Source organism: Pipra filicauda, unplaced genomic scaffold, assembly GCF_003945595.2.
Source record: "Pipra filicauda isolate LSUMZ 115617 unplaced genomic scaffold, ASM394559v2 scaffold44_size3831614_pilon, whole genome shotgun sequence".
NCBI classification, from domain to species: Eukaryota; Metazoa; Chordata; class Aves; order Passeriformes; family Pipridae; genus Pipra; species Pipra filicauda.
In genome coordinates, this window is record NW_024104587.1 from 799,212 (window position 1) to 821,728 (window position 22,517).

Here is a 22,517-nt window from a genome sequence, read left to right on the forward strand (position 1 = left end):
TGATACCTCCACATCATGTTGGAAAATAAGCAAGCAACAGTTATCAACTGAAATTAGTGCTCCAAGGGAGGGAACAGCACAAGCGTTTAATGCATCATCAAAGATTACTGCCCAACTCAATAAAATTTCTCTGATGACAGCTGATGACAAGCAGTGACAGCCAATAGCCTGGGCTATGGCTTTTGCAGGCCAAAGCAGATAATGTCACATAGAAACCTTGCTCCTCTTCTGAGCCCAGCGCATCAGGGCTCACATTTTTGAGGGTTGTCTGAGTTTGGAGAGAATTCAACAGCCAGAAGAGAAAGACTCAACAGGTGTCATAACTGGAATAAACATTAAGCTTTATAACATCTCAGGGATGCTTTGGATTTTATTTAGTTGTTGTGGGGGGGGGTTTTTTAACTTATTTTGTGTTAAGCATATACACTCAAACCAGAATACAACACTACCTTTCTACCAATGCTCACTGTAGTGTGCTAAAGGAGCGTGGAGAGATGCAGGGAGGGTTATAGAGATGCCTTTCTTCACTCTGTTGTTTCTTGTGACTTCTTACATTAAACGAAACTGGAATTTAGAATTTCTCTCTGCTTTGCTTGTTCATCTTTTCTCCCAGCTTGAATTTTCTGTTTTAGCCTTACCCTCAGGATTTCTTACCCCTGGCTCTGCCATTCCAAGCACTTCTTTCCTCTGTACTCAGCCAGGTCTCCCTCACTGTGACTTCAGCTGTAGGAGTTAGCAAAATTGGTTGCTTTGATTAGAAATGTGTGAGTGGAAGGCAGATAATAGCCTGGTTCTCTACACCTGATCTCCCAGTGAGGGGTCATTGATAGGGGTCAACAGCTGAAATAAGTGTCTCATCACATGAAGAGTTTGTGAAGGAAAAGCTGTACTGTCAAATAAAGTGGAGCACAGCAGCGCTGGGAGCTGGAGGGGGCTGAGTTACCCGTATATTTCGGTTGGTTTGTGTTTAGCAAATTTTGTTCTAGGCAGGAGCTTCCAGGAACCCTAGAACCTGAAGTCCTCTATTGAACTACAGAACAGATGCACGTGAGGGACTTGCAAATACATGCTCCCAGAAATTAATTTTTTAAAGGGGCAAAAGAAGTTGTAGCCACCCTTCTGCTGACGTTATGCTCTTGTCTCATCTCATATGCAATGAGGCTGCAGGAATAACCTGGAAGCAAGGGGATTTCCTTGAGCCAGCTCACTGATGGGCTCTGATTAAATTATCTTCAGACTAATCCATTTGTTGATTGACATTTGTAACATGAAGACCATCCCAGATCATTTGACACTGGCCACTGGTGAATCATCAAGTTAAAGCCTTTACTTTAAATGTGACTGTTATGAATGAAATGTCAAGTGGTGACATTTGATATTCTGCACCAATTACTACTGTGCATGCAGGCACATAAGCACCATTTAAGCAGAGTCAGACTCAGGCTTTTAGGAGTTCAGGGATCAAAAGAGATAGACTGGGTCTTGTCTAGGTTTATAGACTACATGGCTGTTGAGACTCCATTAATCAAGTAGGGTAAAAAACAATCATTATGACTAATGGAAAAAGAGAGATGGACTAAAGGAGGTTGAAATGGACAAGTGCTTATTTTATGCCCCACATTCTTTGCTCCACTTGAACAGCCACTGATGCATGAGTCAATCTAAAATGTATCAAAAAATAAAGAGGTACTATTGGGTTAAAGGTGACACAGAAAGAAGAAATCCAAGATCAAAAGTCACAAACTTTCCAGCAGTGGAAGGCACAGAGCTGTGAAAACCTGTTCTGTTGCTTCTTAACTTGAATGGTCAACACTAGGAGAAAGTGTCCTACAGATAGCACATCTGTATCAGGTGTGTTGGGAGTCAAAGCCCTGTTCCCTCAAAAGCCTTTTATCACCCTTACATTTATAACAGCACCTGTACCACTTTGCTACTGTGTTTGTCTGTGTTTCCCATGTGTCATGCAGATAGGAAAGTACACATCAGGACTTTCAATCCACTACATTCCAGAGAAACTACCAAACAGAAGTGAAAGGAAGAAAGAGAGGAAGTCTGGGGATGTATCAGGGGACAGAACCATGCTTTCAATGCAAAACCTGATACTAAATAGGTTTTTTTTTTCCACAGAAAGGTTAAATGTTTAGCACTAAGCTTGGTGGCTTTTTGAAACCTTTCAACTGAATGATTTTTGAAACAACTGTTGAAACTAAGTTTTATTCTTGACAAAGATGTAGAACTGGGGTACTTCAGAAGTTCAAACAAAAAATTACTTTAAAATTCTGAACTCAGAACTCGGGGGTTATTAATTCCCATGCGAACACGCACTTTCCAGCTTCCTTATTTTCTCTTCTGAACATGCCATTGACCCTACCTACAGCATCCCCCAGCTGTTTGTATAGCTGCCTCTTGTTTTAGAGAGTATGTTGAGGGGAAGCCAGCATGATGGATAACAGAAGTCCTTTGACATACCGTGTCATTTATCACATAACAGCCTCAATCCTGCTAAGAGGGCCTTCTCCATATGTCACTGTCAGCTCCTGTGCCACCTCAATGCATCAAAAAGAAAAGTTTGAATATGAAGCACTGTAATTCCTAAGTCACAGCTCATTGCAGCCTTCCAGACATGAAGAACCATTCTGTCTATCTGCCAGCTTGTTTGTTTAATTTTCACTGTCTCACATATGTGAGAAATTAAGTCTTCCATGTAGAAGAAAACCAGAAAAAAGTCAGAGGTCTAACACAGGAAAGGAAGATAAAAATCTCTAATACCATCAGGAATTCAATGTGACATTTTTAAGTGGAAAAACAAATGGCAGCCTATAACCACTAGGTATTAGAGAATTACTAAGAGTCCCATCTTCTTCCTGGTCTAGGAAAGAGGTTCTCTAATGGGCTGGTGTGAAAGTAGAAAGCTTAAAGCAATGCAGATAAGCTCCTGAACTCAGCTGCCTAATGGAGACATTTCTCATCTGTTCAGCCCCTTGAAGGGTACAAAATGTAGCTAAAGCTTCCAGGAAAGCCTCTTGAGATTATCCAGCAGGTCCTGCTTTGGGCTACCTAAGGCAATCAGAACTCAGTCCCTAATGTAAGATTTCAGCAAGTCAGTTCCCAGATGACACCTGAGAACACAAACAAGAGGAGACTGGAGCCACTGCTTGGGCCTCATCTCTGCTCTGTTACACAAACACGAACTCAACAGTCCCTGTGCTGTCTCAAGAGCATTAATTAGCACAGATGGCAATAGAACCATGAGCCATCCACACTCTTTTGCCATTAGCCTAAAGGAATGAAGCCTGGCTCAGATTAAATGAGTGTAATATCAGGTTTGGGCTGCCTGTAGAACTCAAACCTCATCCTGAATTATCTTCACATCTACAGTGTCAAACAGTCAAGCCATGGCTCTCCACTCCATTTCTAGTCCTCAAAACATTCCTGCAACAGCGTAAGAGCCCTTTTCTCAGCTTGCTCTTACAAACCTCACTCATCCTACCCTGCTCAGAGCCCAGTCTCTACAGAGAGCCTCCAGCACCATCTGGGCATCCATGACTCTCCAGGCAAACCCAGAATGGGCTCTTTTTAGTCCAAGTGCCCTTGAGTCAGCCATAAATCCCACATCTAAGCAGGCAAATCGTTCTACCACCCACCCTGTTTGTCTATGAATCACCATTTCGAAAGTCAAAGTTATAATTTTCCTTTTCTCATTCTTTTAGCAGCTTAAAAAGCTTCCCACTATCGTTCCTGGCCCAGACTTATATGAACAACTTTGTAGACACATTTCTCAGGTTAGGGAAACTTTTGTACTACTTTGAACGATTCACAGACTCACAGAGTGTGAATGGTGTTAAACTCCAAGAATTAAGATGCCATTTCGGATCACAATGAGTGATTTAAATGATATGGTTTGCCTGTTCATTGGGTAACTGTAGTGCAATCCCTGTATATTTCCACTTCATAAATATGTAGTTTTCTTTCAAAAGAATCACAGGCAAGCTATGGTTTGAAAATAAATCAATAACCATTTATTATGCTAACCCTTAATAGTATTATTAATACAAGGAAACTTAAAAATTAGTTTTTTCCCCAGCAAATGTTTACTGACAAAGCTTCATCCTTCTGTGGTATTCACATTGCTATTGTCCTTTCCTGATATCTACCGTTTCTTAAAGTAGAATCACAGAAGGGATATTAAGCACAATCTTCTTTACAAGTGGTATTTCCATAAGCTGAGTCAAGTCAGCTGACTCAAAGGTTCCTATTTTTGGTGCAAACTTCAGTGTACTGAAGGTCTTTGAGCAGCAGTTTAGCATCAGCCCTAATAGCCTTCCATTCCCAAGTCAGATTGGACCTCTTCATCCTACCTCTCAACTATTTGCAGTAGGTGCCCAATATGGATACATTACAGATGTGCCAAAATAAGAGCCTGGTGAATCTCCAGGAAGCCTATGAGCCATGCCACTGCAAAACCCTTCAAAGGCCTTCACAGCCCTATAAGCAGCTCTCTCCCTGAAGCTCCAGGAAGGAGCTCCGAATCAACAATATCGCTTCTACTTTCCTTTGTATTTCAGTCTGGCATAAAGACAGACTTGTTTATGTGTATGTAGGGAAAGTAGGAAGCATAAGAACAATAATTCAGCTAGGGGTAAGCCTTGGTCATTATTCGGGCCACTAGGCAATGGGGTTGAATTATGGCTTGCTGTGACAGTACCCTAAATAACTGTTAGCTGGAAATATTAGCTTGCATTACAGAAACAATTACGAGAGTTAACCATTTGAAAAAGGAAAACATGCTGTTGAAGAGCTGCCATTCAGCCACCACAGCTCACATTCCTCAGATTAAAACAGAAATTTCAAAGGGAAAAAGGCATAAATCAATCCAAGTTTATGTCCAAGCAATGCAACATGTTTTCAGGATAGCACACAACAAAACATATGCATATTTGTGTTGCTGATTTGCACAAACCCATTCCCGCAGGATGAACATAATAATTGAAAATGAGAACACAAATGGCCACTTTAATGCCTAAACTCCAGTTTGAGTAACTGTGCGTGCAAACGCATATCTATTTTTCAAGCACAACTGCATTCTTTCAATCCTGACAATCTGGATCAAAATGGTTCCCATTAGCATAATTATATATGCATTTACACACATAGAATGCTGCATCACTCAGACCACAGAGTTTCTTGGCAAACCTCAAAACAAACTCCTTATTTAGGCTTACACAATGTTTAGCAAGAATTATCAATGACAGAGTCATACATGCACCACTTTTAGTTCGTGGAGAATTAGATATATGCTCTTTAGGGATCAACCTTCCCATTTGAGCCTGTGCAAGTAAAATTATGGTTTTCAAGCTGACACACGTGTTTCTTGGAGATTAATAAGATGCTCAGGGAAAAAAAAACAAAAAACAGAAGGGGTTTGATTGCACCTAAGTGATTTCACTTCCGTAGTTTACAACATCTGCTGTAGACCTAGTTGCCACAAGTTCTGCCCAACTGCTTAAAACCAGAAACTCCCAACACTCAAAGGCAATGGGTTCAGAGGGTATGAAAGAGCTACTTTGCACTAGTCCAAAGGCTGGATAGTAAGCAATGCCTGAAAGTAAAGCAGGTAGTTTGCTATGGCACTTGGATACCCTTTGGGACAAAAGATATAACAAGTAAATTGCTGTCATCAATCCACACAATCAGAACACATACACACCAGCTAAAAATAGGAGAGGTATGAACACTGTCAAAGTCAGTTCATTATAAATAACAGTAGTGAGCTGAGCTTTTATTTTTATAAGAAATTGTGTAATGAAAAGATACATTTGATTCAAAGTATTTCTACTGTTTACAGCAGCTGAGGTTTTTTCTTAATAGTCTCCTTTTTATTTACATTCCCGGCTGTATTAGTGTGCTGAGCCATTTATATGGACACTATTTGATTTCTGAACAGACTCTGTGCTGGATGGGATTACACCCCTTTCAAAGCTGTCTAAAGATAGACAGAGAAGTTGCACAGTTCAAGGGTGCCCTCACCTGCATGTCAGGGAAAGAGACAGAAATTTCTGTGACTTATAACACTTCTCCACCTGAAATCCAGCATGTGCTCAAGACCAGGTAGCATATTCTCCAAACAAAGTTATTTGAAAGCAAACTCTCTTTTGTTTAACACGCGTGTTCTGGAGGGGAAAACAACCATTCTACAACTGTCTTAGGATTTCCGCTTTCAAACTCTACAAGGGTTTACAATAACACACTTGACAGGTAAATCCACAGAAGGTTTGGCTATTCCATGGAGATGGCTCAAACCACAAAGTATCAGCTGCCTTTCCAGAGATCTCAGCTTAACCCCAAAGATGTTATTTCTGTCATCTAAAATTATCCATGTGAAACATAGTTTAATCTCCCATAGCTCCTTCTACTAAACTTTCAGACCTTGTGTGCTGTTATCACAGGTGTAATCCTGACCTGTTTTTCTTAACATTATATCCATCTAAGCACACAATTCACTGCCACTCAAATGAGGTACTAGAGATTTCTATTCTATAGACCAAGAACTATTAGAGACCTGGATGAGAGATCACCAATTTTTTTTCCACATCACTGGAGCAAGGATTTAAAGCCATGATAGTGCTCTGTAGAAGTGACTGATTAGTCAATAAACTACATTGCCACATAAAGCCTCTTTCCCTGGTTCTTCTCATTTCTAAATGGTATTAAAATAGTTTATGAGTGTTCAGCTGCTCTGCACTTTACATCCTCTTACGTGCCATAACTGTTAGGGGGAAGAAAGGAAAATCAACACTTTTTCAATCTTTGCCTTTTGTTTTATGCTAATGACCTTTTTTAGCTAACAGACAACAAATGCAGAAAACATTCCTCAAGAATTAGATTTCATTAGTGTTATTACTATTGCTGCTGGTAGAAGACACCATAGACCAGAGCTAGAACTGAAAACCAAATTTCTGCTTTAGTCAGTGTTCAGTAGGAGCCAGTGTCCCTGGGAGGACTGGTACTTCACTCTCCTTCAAAAACTGAGCTTATGAATATTTTGGGAAAAAAATGGGGGAATATGGGAAACAGAGAAGGAAATTGTTGCTAGAGATGCTGTCATGGGATGTACACGAAAAGAATCCTTGCACTCACATCTTGTTATTGCCTGACAACTTTAAAAAAGAAAACAACAAAAACAGCATTACATGAAGATGTTGACCTGATTATGAACTGTTATGCGTATGTATTTAGAAATAAATCTTTTTTTCCTATTTACATTCTGTGATATATATACAGTAGTATATAGCAGCTCTTCTCCAACTATTACAATAATCCTTAAGTCTTTGTCATTTGTGATAAACATTAGCAATCAAATGGGTGAATTAATATCTAGACTATATTGTTCACTATCACTTCTCTGCATTCTACTTTCCCAGACATAGAAGAGTCCAATGGATATAATTGAACATATCAGCATTTTATATAAGGACACATCCACTTGTGAAATTTAACAAGCCAATTCTAAAAGGCCACAGAAAAGTTGCTCAGTGCTACACAACTCTGAATATAGCATATTTTCCAAAGAATTTAACATTATAAATCATCACAATTCCCATGCAGAAAAATATTGGGTGTTACCTGAGAGTCCCTATTAGGGTTATGGTATCATTGAGGAGGATGTATTCAAACACTAACTCCACAGTTTTGCGGTATGCATATTCCCAAGGTGCACTGTCACTGGAGTTCTCTTCCCTGCCAATCTCATCATTTTTTTGAGTTTTTTTTTTCCCCTCCCCTCAGCTCAAACTTGGGCTATACAACTTCAAAGCTCTTCAGTTTTTCTAAGCCTTCAAGACTCGGAGCTGCTTTGCAGGATTAAAATTGTGCTGCACCTTTCTCCTGACTCCCAGCAGTGCTGCCTGTTAGGTTGCAGAAAAGCTTTTGATTTCTCACTCTCTCATTACAGCATTGACTCAATTTTCTGGATTTTTTTTTTTCTTGATGCTTCTGTGGGACATAAAGCTGGATTTATAAATTAGGGTGGTGATTTGCTGATACCACTGGTGCAAATTTTGCCTATAATTACCCTAATTGCAATCACATGAACCACGTACACAAGAAAACAATTCAACTTCAGCTGGACATCTCTAGGTACATTTTTGCACAGTAATTTTAAAAACAAAAGCTTTCAAATGAAGCTTATTTTTGTGGACAAGGCTCTTCATGTTTCTACACACACTGTTTCCAATTGCCACTCCCCAACCCAAGGTCATTATATGGCTCCTATCAGAGTACTTTGCCAGCTTTTAATGCTACATTTGGATAACAAATTCCAAACAGAGGGGAGGGAAAAGTGAGAGAGAAACACATATATACAAATGTTAAAGTACAACATTACCAAAACATAAAGCTAACCCAACATAGAATATTTTAAAAGCAAACACATGGAAAAGCAGCTTTGCACTTGCAAATCCAAGCTTCTGATTTTTTTGTTCATAGGCTTTCAAGGACTTCTGTGCATATTTCACAAAAAAATTATGTGTTTTAATACTTAAAAGGGGCCATATGGCCATATAAAATGTGAAATGTCACTTGGAACTTCAGGGATGTCCAGTTTTCACAGCAAAAGAAATACTGCTTGATTTATTACACAGTGTAATATATGAAGGTATATTACAAGAGACAATAACCCTCATTCCCAGGCAATTTCAGCTTTCCAGGTAGTGTGGATATTGCAGTAAAGTATTGGACATTCTTCATTGCATCTATAAAAGTGAAGTTTTTACAATTTCATTTTGTGGACTTCTCTTTTTCCATCCTATGAATAACAACTCCATCACTGCATCTCTAGCTTCCAACAGGCATTAACTCAGGTAAACAGATTTGATGTTGAGATGGGTGACCAAAACAGACCTTTTACTCATGATATTGGCTCATCTCCAAAATCTTCAGTTTTGCTATCAGTATTTGATGTCTACCACAATCAGCTACACGGTAACATCCAAGTTCGCACAATGACAACACGTCTCAGTGTAGGTTTACCTATGCAGCCAGCTGAGTCAGGCTTTGCAGATACCTCCTGTAAATTCCCAGAAGGTATAGGACTCCTGATTTTTAATACATTTATCCAATTCCTGCATTGATGATATTGAGGTATTCTTCACAAACTTTCATCAGGTGGTTGTGGAAGGCATTGCAGCAGAATGTTTTCCTGAAGAAGAGCTGTAACTACAAAGCTCACAATTCCACGAAATGCATCCTGTGGCTAGGGCTGAGAAGACAGATCAGGCTGCATGAGAGCAACAGCCCAGCATCCTTTTCATTCTCACCAATCCTATTGCACAGCCTGTGCCACTAATGCACCAGTCTCTAACAAGGGACCAGCTGCTCCTTGCCTGTTTCTATACAGAGCCTAGCATGGGCACAATTGTTATGGGAATAATATACCACAAATGGGACTCAAATAAGCATAATAACAAACAAAAGGGATAATGATACACAATCAAGCTAACAAGAATTATAATATAATTCAATCATCTCATTAACTTTACTAAAAGCTAGCTTTGTACACCAGTCTCCTGGCTCCTGAAAATGTCTTCAAAGGAGCACACACATCTGATTACACCAACTTCCATCATCAGTCAGGAAAACAGACATGAATGCAGAACAAAAGGATTCCTTTCTGAGCCTGTGGAACAACCTGTTCATAACTAATATTCACACTAACTTGAAAATGCAAGTTAGAACCCATCTAAAATTAACTAATCCCTAAATTTAAAAACTGAAACGTTTAGTAATTCGGAAGAGTAACATCACCGAGGCCACACCCAGGGATTTTTGCAGTGAAACTCCCAGGTGACCTTGCATCACCAGCACAAATTGATGAGGAAAGAGCGAAGGGACAGGCATTCAACTCATTGTGTACCTTTACTGTTTATGAGCTTACAAAGTCTGCACATGCTTTTGAAATTGGCAACTGGGAGACTAATGCAACAAGGAACAGTGCATTAGATCCTTCCAGTTTTTAACGTGGCCATTAACTAATTACTTTTCATGACCATTTAGAAGACAGACGATATTACCATCTCCATCTATTAGCAGGAACAATATGGCACTTCCATAAGAAACCTGAAAACAGGAGAATGAGGTCCCAGAATTTAGAGTTTAAGAAACCCAAGACCCTTTTCACACCAGACTTTCTAGTGCCCTGTCAAAAACTAGCAGTTGTGTTGCTCAGTTATTAGACTGGACACTGCAACAAGCAGTTACAAGCAATAGATTGCATTCACTCTAGCTCAAGCTCCTGGAAGCACAGGGGATATGCTGAAGATAAAAGAAATTGCACCAAAGCACCCAAAATTTCAGCTACACTGCTGCTGGGGAACAAAAGCACCAAGCAATAAAGCCAGTCATTGAGACAAGGCTGGTGCTGAGTCCCACAGACAATGATATCACACAGGCTCCTGTTTTAGAGGCTCAGGCACACTATAAATTAGGTGAGGGTGTTAAAACAACAGCTGGCTGCTAATTAGTCACAACCCCCCTCAGCAGGGTATCAACAAAGTGGCAGAGAACATCTCGAGTAAATTAAATTTTAAAAAATCCTACTGCAATCACTCCCCCGACAGACCCTTCCTTCCTCTTCCCTTTCGGCTTTTTATTTATTGTAATTACTTTAGTAATAAGATTTGTTTCCTTGTTATTATATATATTACCATGCAGGGCAACAACAACAACAAAAATATAATAGCTGGGAAGAGTTATGGAGCTTATTTATCTCCTTGGCTGTTATTGGGCCGTTGGGTGGAGAGAGCGATGAGGAGGTGGGGGCCTGGGAAAAGCAGTAAATAGAAAAGAAAGCATATTCCTCGGGAGCAGAGACATATGGGGGCATATTTACAAAGGAGGAAACACTGACAATGAGTGAATAGAGCTAATAACTCAGGGGGCCCAGCAGCTCTGGCTGATAAAGGAAGGAATAAACAATCCTGCACTGGAAGTGCTGTCAGAGGGAAGAGTCCTGGGGTGCAGCTGTCTTCAGAGGGATGTTTATCACTGAAGGTGAGCCAAGGATGGGCTTCCACATTAGCACAGCACAAGGGGCCTTGGCTGAGACTGAGGTACCTCCCAGAGCAGAGAGGAACTCAAGCGAGTGGTGCAGGGCCAGACCCCATTTCTGGCTCCACCAAGGAACAGTTTGAGGAGATGAGAGCTAAGAAATACTGCAGCTCGTATTTTATCTCATGCTGTGCAGGCACTAGCTATATTTGCTACCCTGAGCTCCCCAATTCATCACTGTCCTCTCAGTGGAGGGCAACAGAAGCAACACCTGAGGCACTAAAGAGCTGCAAAAACTTCTGCTCCACTTGAGGAAAATTAGCCCACACTTCATAGGCACTTCCCAGAGCCACAAAGTATGCCAGTACAGATGTTCATATCTTTATCACCTCTGAGGTCTTAAGGAAACAACCTGTGCAAACAAACTTGCCACCTTACCCTGGCTGTGCTCTGAGTTACACTTTGTGAGTAAGGGTTGAGTCTTTCCCATTTTACAAAATGCTCCTTTTTTTTATCCAAGTAAGCTTTGGTTTCCACATGCCTACCCAACTACTTTTGTTAAGGTGGTGACAATTCAAACCTCTGAAGAAAACAGGGAGGACAAACTCATACAGCATCTGTCAAAGAAGAGCAGCACACTAGTCCTGTAGCAGCAGTCTTCTAGAGAGAGATTGCATTAATTCAAAACACTCCTCTCCCAGCCCTCCCACATCTCTGCACTATCCTTAGAGAAACACACACATCATAGATTAAGTAGTCTGGAGAGAGCCTTTGGAGTGTGTTTGCAGAGTGCATGGCACCAATTTAGTTATGTGAGGCTAGATTGTGAGAATTAAACTTCTCTTTCAATCCTCTGACCACAGAGAAGCAATAAAGAGAAGGGGGCATGTCTGCAGTTGTACAGCTTTGTGTGACATCACTTCAAGATTTAGTCCTTAAGGATGCGGTTCTGGATCATAAACTAATTCCTTAGAGTAGACATTAGCTTTTTTTTCCCCTATCCCTGATCATTTCTGCCTCTTATTGCCCCAAGAATGCAATATCTCAGTTCAGCATTAATCTAGGAAAGAAAAAGGTAATACACAAACAGCTTTTTGGGTATAGAAACAAACATGGTTCTGCTCCTCCTCTTGAGATTGTCCTTCAAAACAGAAAGGACCAGTTCCAAAAATTGTGGCAGCAGAGTCCTTTTTTTCCTTTGTAGCTTTTGAGAGTGTGCAGAGGAAACCTTCTCTAGAAGGGATTTTAGTGGGCATTTCTCTCTCTCTATTTCAGTAATTGTCAAAAAACTAATGCTCTTCCCTGATGGATTTGAAGAGGTAATGAACAAAGCCCCCTGAGTAAACAAGGATGGAAGAGACAGATTAAACAAAAGGGAAGGGAGCATCAATGGACAGATAGGAAACCCAGCACCTCACCTGCCTTACCTTGGAGCAGCAAAGCTTACTCAGCCTGTGTTGTGGCAGAGCAAATGCAGGAGGGAACAGGGTGTTTATAAATCAGGTAAAGAATAGTCTGTGGCTATAATTCAAAATGCAAATCAGGATTTCCTCTACTTAACTGCTACTGTGGTTACCCCATGGCTCTGAAGAAATCATGTGGCTTCCAATAAATTCATCTTCCTTTACCAAAAAGACAGACTCACCAGATCCCATCTCCACTCATTGGTTCAAGTTCTTTTCAATGAAAAGCCTCTTTAATTCAGCAGGAGGGAGGGAAGAGTGAGAAAAGGAGGCAGATGAAAAGAAAGAAGGGATGTTAAAAGGAAGAAATGGAAGAGGAAGAAGGTGGCAGCACAGGAGGGAGACGAACTCAGAGAGCTGTGATACCGGACAGCAAAGAATTTGCCAGTGGAAAGAGAATTTCTGCATACACAAAATGCATAGATACTTCATGAGCAGTCTGCATGGGAAGTATTCTTTAACACAAAATCATTTCCCCAGGAGCTTCCACTTCTTGCTTGAGCAATGATCTTGCAAGGCCAATCATTTTTAATTTAATACTTCTGGGAACTGGAGAGAAAAAAACCCACCCTGAAATAGGCACAATTGGCAAGAATCAAGTGTTAGCATTTGGCATCATTTATTACTGCTGTTTATGGTGATATAAATTAGGTTATACTGATATAATTAATAACCCTAAATTTAATGCATAATAAATAGCAATATTTATCTAGACACCGCAGGGTCTGGAGGAATCCAGCCAAAAGCACTAAATGTTGGCTACTGTGTTGAGTGAGCACATGTGTGGGAGTGCCAGGTGTGTGTGTGTAGATGTCTTGCAGGTCCAGCAGATGCTGAGGAACAGCTGCAGGAACAGGCTGCTGACAGGAGGATGCACAGCAGGCACACACAGAAGGCAGCACATGAACACATCATGAGTTAGCACACAGCTGCACAGGCATGCGTGAGCACACACAGCTCGATGCTCAAATGTGTGATAATGAGTTTATATGGAACACTGTGGACAGCAAAAAGTGTTCTGTTTCTTTACAAAACCTCTTTTTGTGCTGCTATAATCTGGCTTTTTACAAGTTCTCTCACTGAATCCTGGTTTCTGGATTTTGCACAACTGCAACTATAATTAATCTACTTTTGGGTACACGGGTTTCACTTGAACAGATTAACTTTTTTAAAGCAAAAATTTTTAATAAGGTTTCATTAAAGGCTACTCTGGACCATTTCTCCCAAATTTAAAGTTTTCCAAGAGCATTATTTTCCACATTCTGCAAGTTAAAAACAAGCCTAATAGTTCAAACAGTAGTAGATCTAGATTGACATTTCAAATTGCTCTAAGGTTATGTATGTCACTCTCTCATTCTGTAAGGAAGAAGACTCAGGCAAAAGGCAGAGGCAATGGTCTTATAGTCCAACAGTAGCAGAGCCAGGAACAAAGCACAGATTTCTCTCTCACCCATTGCCATTTTCTACCACATTCCTAATGAAGGTGATACTTTTCTTCGTGGATTCTCTTACACTTCATAGATATTAATTCCTTTTAAAGCTTTCCATTTTACTATGATGTAGTTTAAAAGGGGGCTACAGGTTTGGGTGAAGGTACTGAGCCATAAGGCCAAACACCACTTACTACTTTGGATTATCATAGAACAACTTGTGCAAAAGAAAGTCAGACTGCGAGGATACTAAGTATAAGGCTGTCACTTCAGATTGACTTACACTACTGGTCTTGGAAACTAAGACTATTTTTTCCTTGTAATTTTTATCAAAAGAAGCAAAACCAAAATATATAAAGTAACTATCAGGTCAGATCATAGATGTATGTGAGGCAGAATCCCATCACCAGCAGCGGTCAAAAGCCAGTGTCTGGCAGAAAGTATAAGATTAACTTTATGAAAAGCAGTATCCATTATTTAACTTAAAATATATAACCATTATCAGATCAGCTGAATATTGTTTGACAAAACTACACCCGAGTGCTCTTCAAGATGGAGCAAAATACTGTGCTACACAGCAACACAATCACTCACCAATTCTGTCTGAATTGAACAACATCCAATTAGCTGCAGAATTTGGTAGTGATCTGTATTTTTATGTGATGACAGCTCCACTTGTACATGCACACTTGCATCACTGCTGCCTTCATTTAGCATCAGTGACAGGGCTCCACATCTCCATCTCTGACAGACAGCGATGGATTCTCCAAGCACTGACTGAAGCAAGAGGGAGTGTGCAGAGCTGCTTCCCAGCTCAGCCCCACACAGGCAGAGCATAATCGCATTACTGCAGCCCTGCCTGCGTTAGAGGAGCATTCTCTGCGTGTAACCTTCAGATCACATTAACCAAAGCAAATACCAAGGTCCTGATCATCTTATTGCTGCATGAGGCTCCCAAAGTGTGATGGTGCAGTGCCCTGCTGGGATGAGCACTCACCTGCTGAGCTGTGCCTGCAGCAGGGAGCCAGCTGGGGAAGAGGCACAGCTGGGCTGCTGGAAAAGCGCTTTGTAACCAGGCACTGGTTATGCACACCCCAGCACACAGGGCTGGGGATTAAGGAGAGCGAGGAAATTCAAAGAATTGTCAACAAAAAGTAATCCAACTCTTTTTTTTTAAATAAAGATACAGAGACACCAGGATGAAAGCAACAGAGGCACTGATACAGGAGATATTTTTGTTTCACAATAAAAGATAAGATCACTGGTTACCACGTGTAGGTGTTCCCTGTGTCCAGCACAGAGCCAAGATACTTGCTGGCCTGGGTAGTGTGCTTGCTGCATTCAGCATGCCCAGTCCTGGCAGGGGGAAGGTATGAGAGCACAGCAACTTGTATTAAACTAGAAGTGAGCAACAGGTTGGGATGTTACACGCACCTTAGCAGACACAAAAGCAGACCTTTTGGGCGTGCCTGGTGGGACTTCCACAGCAGTGATTGTGAATCCCAAAGCAAACAAGTAATTTCATGAAGTGAGTTATAAAACAGGTTTCAGAGATGTAAAAAAATATTTAGCAAGTATCTTCTTACAAGTGCTATTGTCAGTGATGGACTATGGACCAGTTTCCTCAGAAAATAGTTCCCTCTTAACACTGTCTTGAAAGATAATAAAGGTTATTAGAGCATTTAAACTTAGAGAACCTTTTTAACTCATCACCAGATTTAACTACAGTTCAAGTTCATCTGCAACAGGGAAGGCAAAACACCCTCCTGTGTGACACGAGCCCAAGTAGCATTCAGGTGTCACCTAGAGTCATGTCCTCTCTCCTGAGGGTCCCTTCCTGTTATATTCACTCCTGACAGCTAGAGAGAAAGGCCAGACGTTCCCTCCACTCCTGCATCTCTTGAAAATTTTAAGTGTAGTGAAAGGAGCAAAAGTAAGGGGGAAAAGCCACAACCTTTTTTCTTGTTTCTTCTGTCTGGAAGGATCAAGAAAGCGTTTGGTGCCAACAAAGGCTTCACATACCCTGGGGCTGTATCAGGCTATTCTGAACAGTCCTCCCAGACTCCTGGAAGACTCAGGTCCTGGGGAGCACAGGAGCTGTGACTTAGCAGACTGTCAGAAAATCCCAAGGTGCTCCCTGCTGAAACTGAATTAGTTTAGAACAAAACTCAATGCAGTTGTTGCTCAGGATTGCTTTTCTGTTCCTGCAGCACTCCATCTGCACAGCCCGACCCCAAAGCAGGTGGGAGAATGTAGCTTGAGGAAAGTTGTTCCTCTATACTTTCCTGTGTTTCAATACTTATTTAAGCCCATCTTCTAGCTTCAAGATTTGTCATGTGTTCCACTTTAATAAGCCAGGGGGCACAGTTGTTGCCAAGACCTGCAAGACCTCATAGCCAGGTCAAGACACAAGTGTGTGGGATGTGATCATGATGTCCTGTCCCTGCATCAGACAGGACCAATAGTTATCAACTTACAGCCACTTCACAAACACCCAAGGTGAACAAACTCCACTATCCTCAGAGACAAGTAGATTTTTTTTTTTCCAGCCAAGTGCAAGCCTACCTTGTCTTAAAGTACTCTTCCACGTTTCAAAGGGAATTATTCTTCCACTGCTTGCACAGCAATATTTATTTCATGTCAGCATATTAGGAGCAGTTTTACTTTTTCCACTCATGTACAGAGAGAGGGAAGGGAAGTTAGTGTGGGTGGGCAGGCAAAGAACGAAAGAAGGAATCAGTATTTTCCAAGATCAGTTTCAGTATCTCTTAAGAAACGTGGGAGGGAAGATTGAAAAGGAGGTGGGAGAAGGAGGGAGCTTCACTATATGGAAATATTTCCATGGAAATGTGAAAATTTAAGAGATCCTTACTCATCTTCCCCCCTACCAGGCTATACAAAGCATTAATTACAGCCAGTTCTTCCCAGGTATATCTGTCTTGCAAGTGTGGTCTGCCCCGCTGCTGAAGCAGAAAGGATACACCTCCATTTATCAAGAAAGACCCTGTTTCTCCAGCACAACTAACACTCCATCCAGGCAATTGAGAGATCTTGTGGCCACAGACAGTACAGAATCACATACACCTGACAGATGTAAGACAGCACAGTAGGCCATGTCTCAAATTCACATTTTCCATACAGGATTGATAACAGAATGAGTAAAACATGAGGCAAAGAGAATTCTCCTGACCACTGAAGAAAAGATGTGGTAGGTGCACAAGGGTAAAGCCAGCAGACAAACCCAGCCAAACCCCAGAAGAAGTACATATCACAACTCACTTGCCATTGATGACTCCATCGGGATTAAGCATGGGCACAATCTTGAAAATGAAGCATTTCCGCAGGAGATCAGCGATGGGATCACTGCTCACAAGGAACTCCAGGGTTCCCTTCATCACCCAGCTGGCATTGCTCTCACCAGGGTGAACACGGGCTGTTAGAAACACATAAGGACGATTGCCTGGAAAACAAACCAAAAACATCCCAAAACTGAACAGGACTTTTCTCTGAATAATGGCTTTGCAAGTAGATTTTATTCCTTTTGAATTGCGATAATCTGAAATACATTTTAAGGAAAATACATCCCTAAATGGTCCCGGCATTTCCTCAAGGTGCTCTTTATAAATTGATCACAGATTTGGTCCTCAGAACCAGCACAGTGCCAGTTTCATCTGATCCCCTTGCTTGGGTATCCTGTGATAACCCTACAGATACTTATATGTGCCATTAGAGAGCATTCTGTATGTGCAGGTTACTGCCTCTCCAAATGGCACCAGCATGCTTTCTAGCAATTCTTGGAAGTTTCATCCGATCAAGCTTCGTGAAAGTTTAAAAGCCAGCTAGAAATCATTTAATTTTCTAAGGTCCTGCTCTACTTCCAGTATTTCACCTTTACCAACTCAAAATTTTATAAATAACGAAGTAGATCTGCCCACTCATAAGGGCCCCAAGGACATGGAAGCTGCCTGATCTCTGGCACAAACCTGTGTTGTAAGGTCAAAATCAAAATTAATCAAGCTAAACTGATATGATTAAAGAAGATGCATTAATAAGTTCATAAGATAAACTGCAGAGGTTGAGTACTCAAAGCTAACTATTATTTCAAAACCATCAAACAAAAAGTAGAAATAACAATGCACATAGTTAAGACAGGCTGTTATGTTTGGTGGAAAGACATTTTTCAGTTTTATATAATAGAGATGTTCAGATGGCAAAGCTGATTTTCAGAAGTTGCAACTAGAAGAGTTCAGCTGTTTCTAGCAATACATTTGGCATGGCAAACATAAGCTGTGGTAATTTGGGGTGGGGAGAGGTTTTGCTTTTTTCTAAATACAAAAAGTAAACCAACTTCTTACTAAAAAGTCCATTGATAAGCTTTACTGACCCTTTGCAAAGCAGACTTGCAACTTAACAGCAAAAGTTTCCTTGTTATCAAATAAGTTATTTGCTGTTCCTGCGAAAAAAACACTAAACACATTTGGTCTAGTTACAAGCTTCCAAAAACTCTCGGTGTACATATGCTTAGAAAAAACTAAGTTTGACAGCAGATTCTTTGAAGATCCCATCTGTGCCTAGCATACTCCATGGATGGGCCAAGGAAACAGGAGAAGGCAGAAGGAGACACCTGCCAGGCTCAGAAAATAAAAGGAAAGGAGAAAGCAATTACCCGTCTTAAAATGATCCTTTTGTGAGCATTCACTATCTCAGACCGTTGTCACAAGTCAACCTGACAGATTTACTTTAGTGGGAAGCATTATCTGTCAGGGCATCACAGTGGTGCCAGGATAGGTTTGTCCTGCTCTATCAGGCAACGTCAGAGCTCAGGCTCTCTTTCCTTCATGAACTGAAGGGCCTCAACTGACAGGCTTGGGAGAGGTAACAGGACAGAAGACAAAACTAAAGGCCTCAGCGGAGCACCCTTGTAAGCAAATGTTGAATTAGCAAGTTACGTGCCTTTTTTCTTAGGTCCCAAAGCCACCCTTCAGTTTCCAAATGCTTTACAAATCATTAATCAATTAAAGCATAACAGGGAGGTAGAACACTACCCCAAAAAATGTAGATGGTATTAAAGAGCTGTTTAGCTATTTGTCTGACAAACCAAAGGCTGAGACAGAGCTGAGAATACAGGTGAAATTTCTCATTTCACAGTCAAACAAGGAATAAGCATTAATTTTCTCCTTAACTGTATATTCTGCACAGTTCTGCTGAGTATATACATTACAGCACAATTTAGTTACATTTTACAGGGATGTACTCAGGTTTAGAAACAATCCCCCCTCAACACCTCCATACTTCCATGCTTTCCTCTTAAGCAGTTGGTGGGCACTAGAAGAGTGAACTGCTCTCTCAGCTCAAAGAGCTCATGCAGAGCAATCACCTTCTGGTCCAGCAAAGCAACTGGGACTCTGTTTCTCAACAGCCACTTATTAGGCTTTTATCACTCTTACATCTCACCATACTGGGGGGTTAGTACATTTGGATCAATGTGTATACACAAATGCCTTAGGCACTTACAGATTGCAAAAGATTCCTTTAGCTGCTGCAGAACTACTAGCCATTCTGATTTATTTATTTTTTTTTAAGTTAGAGTACCCTATTTCTGTTCTGCTCCAGCTAATCGTGCATTAGCATTTACCTTAATAATGTTTTAAAATAACAACAAACAAAAACTAGCCTTCCCAAGGACATCAGCTGTGTTTTGCCTTCTCCAAACATTTTCTTCTTTCTCCCATCACCATGATTTAGTGCTGTTTTGCAGGCTCATTGCTGAGCTAAACTTATAGGGCTGTGCAGTTGTAGCTGGGAATGAGGCTCCTGAGGACTTCTAATGGACAACAGCTGTAAATAGCACAGAACAAAATAAAACGTGTTCTCTTTTGCGATTGATGAATACAGCCTTAACAATTCTTACCTCTTCTGTATATTGGGAGAGAGCTCAGCATCTTAATTAAGAAGTTCTTTCCCCAGTTAAAATAAGAAAAATAAAAAACTCTAAGCAAGGGTTTTCTCATGTTAGACACCCAGAATAGTTTGCCATAATTCTGCTAATTGCAATAGCATGGGACTGGCAGAGACCTGAGTTCTGCTTTTCCTCTGAAGGCTCATCAAAGTCAAGCTCATCTTACCTATATTCAGTGTTGGAAAAGCTTCTGGAGCTTCCAGATCTTAAAACTCAGGAAATAGGAGGGCAGGGGAAGAGACCAGAGATTACCTACACTATTTCCCTCTGGGTGACAATGGAGGACCCAATAGTGTGCAGGTCTAGCCAAAGAAATCTCTCTGTTCCAGTTAAAGCTTCATTTAAAGGATCCCTTCCTGCCAAGCACATCCTCAGCTCTGACATCCCACCCACAGGAGAGTCATAACCAAGGTATGTACAAGCAAGGAAACCACAGAGCTTGTTAACTGCCTGTTCCCTTCACAGGAGCCATCACAGCCAAGTCCCACATCCTAATGCTGCTCCCCCAGAGTGCTCCCAGCATGAAAACTAATGAAGCAGCAAATAGAGCAAAAGCTGATGACATGGCCATAAAACTTGCTACCCTTGAAACACCTGGAAAACAGCAGGAGTCGCCCAAACCTATGTTTTATGGCATATCCAGTTACTTGTCTGCCTTGGAATTATTGTGCTAACTGCAATTAGCATTAGAGTTCATGAAAGTAGTGGACAAAGCACTGGCCAGCTACACTCTGCACTCAACTGGTAGCACCATCCAAGATCTCTCCACTCAGTTCAGCTGCTTCACTTCCTTCCTGACTTCCAACACCCCCATAACTGCAGTTCTGACCAGACCACCTCAGTACCACCCAGTACAGTTTATTGGTTTCTACTGGTGCCCAGCTGCCCTTCTCTCTGTGCTATTTCAGACCCCCTTTACTATTTCCTGTGCCCTGGTAAACCTATCTTCAGAATACACAGCCTTACATCCTCTCATATATCTCCTTCCAGGACCAGAACTGAGCTTAAGTCTTCAGAATCCTCAGGCCAACACTTAGGCAGCTCCCCCCCAAGTTTTCAGGAAGCTGCCAGAAAGCTGAGGTTAGCCATTTATCTCTGCAAAGCCCACATGACACATAACCTTCTCTGGGAATGTAAATAATAAAAAGGGAAAATAGAGGAACCTTTTCATGCTACATAAAGCCTTATCCAACAAATCATGTCTTCTTACGCTGTGTTACATTTTGACATGCCTGGAATATAACATGGCACCAACAATACCCAAGGTGAGAGATTAAAGAACCTCCAGCAAAATTTCGAGCAAAGAATCTTTGAATAATAGTTTAACTAATGTATCACCTAATTCCCATCTCTCCTTCTCTTCACTCATTTTTGACTGTGGATATATGCATGAAAATAAGGGCTTTGTTCTTTCAGTCTCGCTAACTTGCTGCTTAATCTCCTGCCTCTCAGGATCCTTCTCTAGTCATGATATCACTAAGGTTCACTAAGGGGTGACTTTCATGTCACTAATCGTGACATCAGCTGGGGAAAGAGAAACCGGAAAGAAAGGAACAAAACCCCATTAACACAGCAGTGTCCTTCATCAAGAGGAGCATAGAAAGAGAAATGCAGTTCCAGATGCCCTTACCTGGGCTTCTGTTCTAAATTATTTCAAGCTGAGATTTGAGCCATGCCATTTATAAAGGCACAGGGCATCAAAACAACACAGGGCTGGGATTTTTTTTAAGGAGTCAAAGGGGATTATATACACAGCATGTGAGAAATTCAACCTAGATCCAGGTCTTGACTGAAATTTTTCTGCCTGTGCCTCTGCATACCTCTCTTCCCTTTACACAAGCCCAGGGCCATTAAGACACAGGCTTCTTTTTCTGCTTTGTGCCCAAGTACAACTTCACTATCGTGACTGTTACACAAATCAAAGGGTCAAGTTTACCTGGGGACACAGTAAATAGAAACCAAGAAAGCAAAATTCTCCCTACTTAACTAGCCAAGGCCAGAACAGGGTATTCTGTGAGTAAATGATGGGTAAACAGGAGGACCATGATGTAGCTCTTCCATGTCACAGCTGCATCCTGTCCTGGATATATCTGATATGCCCAAGGCTGCATAGTTATGCAAAGCCAGAGAGAAGCCAGGATATGGTGTGATGTACAATGAATATATTTAAAGTATGTTTGTAAAGAGCATCAAATACTGAGATCACAGAAAATATGAGACTAGTCTCAGGCAGAATCTGTATCAGATATTTTTTTCCCCTCCTGAAACTTTTCCACTAGTAGTCAGTCTTTCAGTTGCCTTAAGACAGAATAATTCTTTCCTTTCTATTCCCCCCTCGCCTCATATTCCTGTCTCCTTGCTGACCCTATTTTTGGCTAAATGCTTCAAAAGCAGACACATCTTAAGACAGAGGCAAAATACAGTCTAGCAGGATCAGCTGTTGTTTTCCAGCATTATCAATGAGCTCTCCCTTTCTTAAATAGGTCTATATTCTATGTATTATTACTGTTACCTATGGCAAAGAAGTGAAATTACAACTTGTCTCAGCTGCCTTTTCTCTACCTTCCTAACTTGGTGGGGACATTTCAGACTGCAAGTTGCTTGGCAACCTCCTTTTGTGTA

At 41.1% G+C, this 22,517-nt stretch overlaps 1 protein-coding gene across 2 annotated transcripts in view; it reads right to left on the reverse strand.

Moving 5' to 3' along the window:
* AGBL1 (AGBL carboxypeptidase 1) overlaps positions 1–22,517 on the reverse strand; it is a 248,225-nt gene that overhangs the window by 145,577 nt on the left and 80,131 nt on the right. For both annotated transcript variants that reach the window (XM_039385924.1, XM_039385923.1), the window contains exon 16: positions 17,216–17,396. In XM_039385924.1, the coding sequence (XP_039241858.1) occupies positions 17,216–17,396 (181 nt within the window). The remainder of the gene's footprint in view (positions 1–17,215; positions 17,397–22,517) is intronic.